The 2,963-nt window shown below is 32.5% G+C and overlaps 1 protein-coding gene across 1 annotated transcript in view; it reads right to left on the bottom strand.

The window, feature by feature from the left end:
* The window catches only part of CLOCK (clock circadian regulator), a 109,030-nt gene that overhangs the window by 11,712 nt on the left and 94,355 nt on the right, over window positions 1-2,963 (bottom strand). Inside the window, exon 19 of the mRNA XM_023532130.1 lies at window positions 104-256. Coding sequence (XP_023387898.1) covers window positions 104-256 — 153 coding nt within the window. The remainder of the gene's footprint in view (window positions 1-103; window positions 257-2,963) is intronic.

Below are 2,963 nucleotides of genomic sequence, written 5' to 3'. Positions count from 1 at the left end.
TATTGAAACATATCTCTTACATCTTTCTTTTCATTAAGAATAGTCAATTTTCCTAAAATGTGAATGGCATGCTTTGTTTGAATCAAATATAGTAATAACTTACCTGCAGCCCTTGACCATGTACCATTTGAAGTTGTTCTTGAATTTTTCTTAATTCTTCTTGTTGCCGATGAATATTTGCCTCAATCATCCGTGTTCGTTGCTCCAACTGGTCTTTCAGATGCTGCATGGCTCCTAATTGAGCTGAAAACTGAAACTGAAGCACCATGTATGGGAAAAGTATAACATATTTTAGAAATACTTATTCCTCATAATTGTGCAATGTGAAAAGCAAGCAGTATATCATGAGCTAAGAATGTTATGTCAGTTAACAAGGTATTACCCTCTCAGCTAATTTATCCATCTTTGCTCAGCTTTGTGATACTGGAGCTGGGCTCTATAAATATTTCTTTTGCCAGCTGGCACAAATTTAGTCATGTTAGTTGATGGTGATGGAGGGATAATGCAAAGGAGGTGCTTATCCTCTGGTTCTAACACTTTCCCTTCTTGCTCTTATGCCAGTAGGTAGCCTCCTAGTGAGTCTCATCAGCATCCCAGCAGATGGTTTTCTAGCAAGTCTCACTAGCTTCCTAATGGCAGCTCCTCATCAAATTTTCCTGGTACTCCAGCAGGTGACTTCCTGTTCTCCAGCCCTAGTCTATGGCAGCTCAGTGAACTGCTCTAACCATCTGGTTGGGACAGCCACATCTGCCCCAGTGGGATCTGAATCTCAGCCTGGCCTGGAGTTTAAGAAGGTCACAGGAATCTTCCAAGTTGCTCCTTCCTTGGGTACTCTCACTTCCACTACAGTTAGGGCTGCTCTCTGCATCTGTTATCCCCATAGCCTTTAGAACTTTGTACTTAATCCCTGTTGCCAGTCAATCATTTTTACATTATTTCTGTTCAAATTTCTAGTATGGCTCTGACTTCTTACTGGATCTTGCCTGATTACAAGTACACACTGGCATTAAAAGACCCGTGGCTCTACCACTTACTAGAACAAGTTACATAACTTCATTTCTATCCTTTAACAACTAACTGGAAAAGTAGCAGGCACCTAGAGTTATTCCTATCAAATTTTGACATTTGAATGCCTTCTTTACGCACATCGTTAGAAAGTTACAAAAACCTGAGAAATAACACACCATGTTATTTTTCTTGCATTTCAACTGGAACTGTTCTTAGACAAGTACAAAACATAGGCTTTTAAAGACAAAGCAATTATAAATGAATGAATACATATGAGAATGAAAACAAAGTTATTCTACTTCCAGGGTTTTCAATTTTATTTATTTCTCTGTGTTTTACCTGAGTCATAAGTAGCTTCTATTTACTTCTGCTTGAAATTTAGCCACATCTAGAGATTCATCACTTAAGTCTATACAGACTCTTTTAATTATTTCCATGAATATTCAGTATAGGACACAGTACAAGAGCAGGAGTAATTTCACTTTATTGAAAATCTGTCTTAGTATTAAAATAGTCTCCTAGGGTAAATTGCATCTACAAGTGAACTAGTCATGTCACCCATAGAGTAATAGAGTAAAAAAAAATAGAGTCATGTTAGTTGATGACTCTATTTTTACTCTATTTCAGAAGTTTGTACTGAGAATACTGAATATTACTTTTTAAAGTATACAACTAACTTCTGAAGTTGATAATCACCAGACCATATCATATATCAGATGTGAGAAAATATTATAAATTTGATACCTCAACTCCCTCATGCCTTTATTTTTAGATATTATTCAAAATGTTACATTTATATCATACAAATATTTTATCCAAACTAAAATAAACCTTTGGATGATTACACTGTCACCAATTTGTACTTCTATTAAGTACAAATTAAAAAGCAGAAAAAACAAAAGGCAGAATAACAAGAAACAGAACTAAGGCAATACGTTTGGCTTTATCACTAAATGAAATATGAGATTTGAATAATTATTACCACTTTTGACATAACAGATATTATTTATTTCATGAAAATATACTTTTAAATGTTAATCTAGAGATTAATGAATAATATTAAAAGTATGTCTAAATATTCATATAAAAATCCTGTTAACTTTCAGAATAAAAAGGATCTGAGAACTTAATAATAAAGAGTTACAACTGCATATAATATGTAATAACACAGTGAACTATTATAAAACTTTACATAAGCATGTGTTGCTAGAAGTCAAAATTATCACATTTAGGAAATTAATTGCATTGTCAATATATTTGTACAAGTATCACAGGTATAATTTAAAAAATAACCATATAAGACAAAAGTATTTTTAGAAAATATATTGTTTTTACCTACTGTTAACTATTATTATTTGAAATTAAGATACTGTTAGGTCAAGGTATATTTAATAACAAAACAGTAAAAAAATTCTAGATTATTTTTATAACTGCTCAGTAGTATTTTTACTGTTTGAGGCACTCAATGAGTGCGAAGTCATAAATTATAAGTTGGGAAGTTATAATCAAAAGTAACTTGGTGTCACTTCTGTAATACTTCTCTGAACCCTGTCTCACTAATTTCTATATTTTGGCCTTTAGGACTTAGCTCAAGTAAAAATTCTTCCAGAAAGTTTTCCTTCACTTCCTCAGGCTGTATTAAGTGTCCATATAATGTGTGCACCTATCAGCTTATATACCTTTGAGCATAGACTATATATTGTATTGTAGTTGTCATTGTAATAAAGCCTTTTAATATATTATATTTGTATTGCCAGCACCTGCAATATCTGATACAAAGAACTCAATAAATGTTCTATATAAGAACAAATAAATACATGAATAAAATTACTTGATTCATCTAATATCCATAGGAAGAACAAAATGAACAGCTACATTTCATCTTCAATATCTTTCTGTCTATAGTGTTTCTCAATGGCAATGTTATAGCAAATTAAGCAGTGATTCTTTGTTGT

The sequence above is a fragment of the Pteropus vampyrus genome, unplaced genomic scaffold (genome assembly GCF_000151845.1).
Source record: "Pteropus vampyrus isolate Shadow unplaced genomic scaffold, Pvam_2.0 Scaffold77, whole genome shotgun sequence".
NCBI classification, from domain to species: domain Eukaryota; kingdom Metazoa; phylum Chordata; class Mammalia; order Chiroptera; family Pteropodidae; genus Pteropus; species Pteropus vampyrus.
This window is presented reverse-complemented; position numbering and strand designations above follow the sequence as displayed.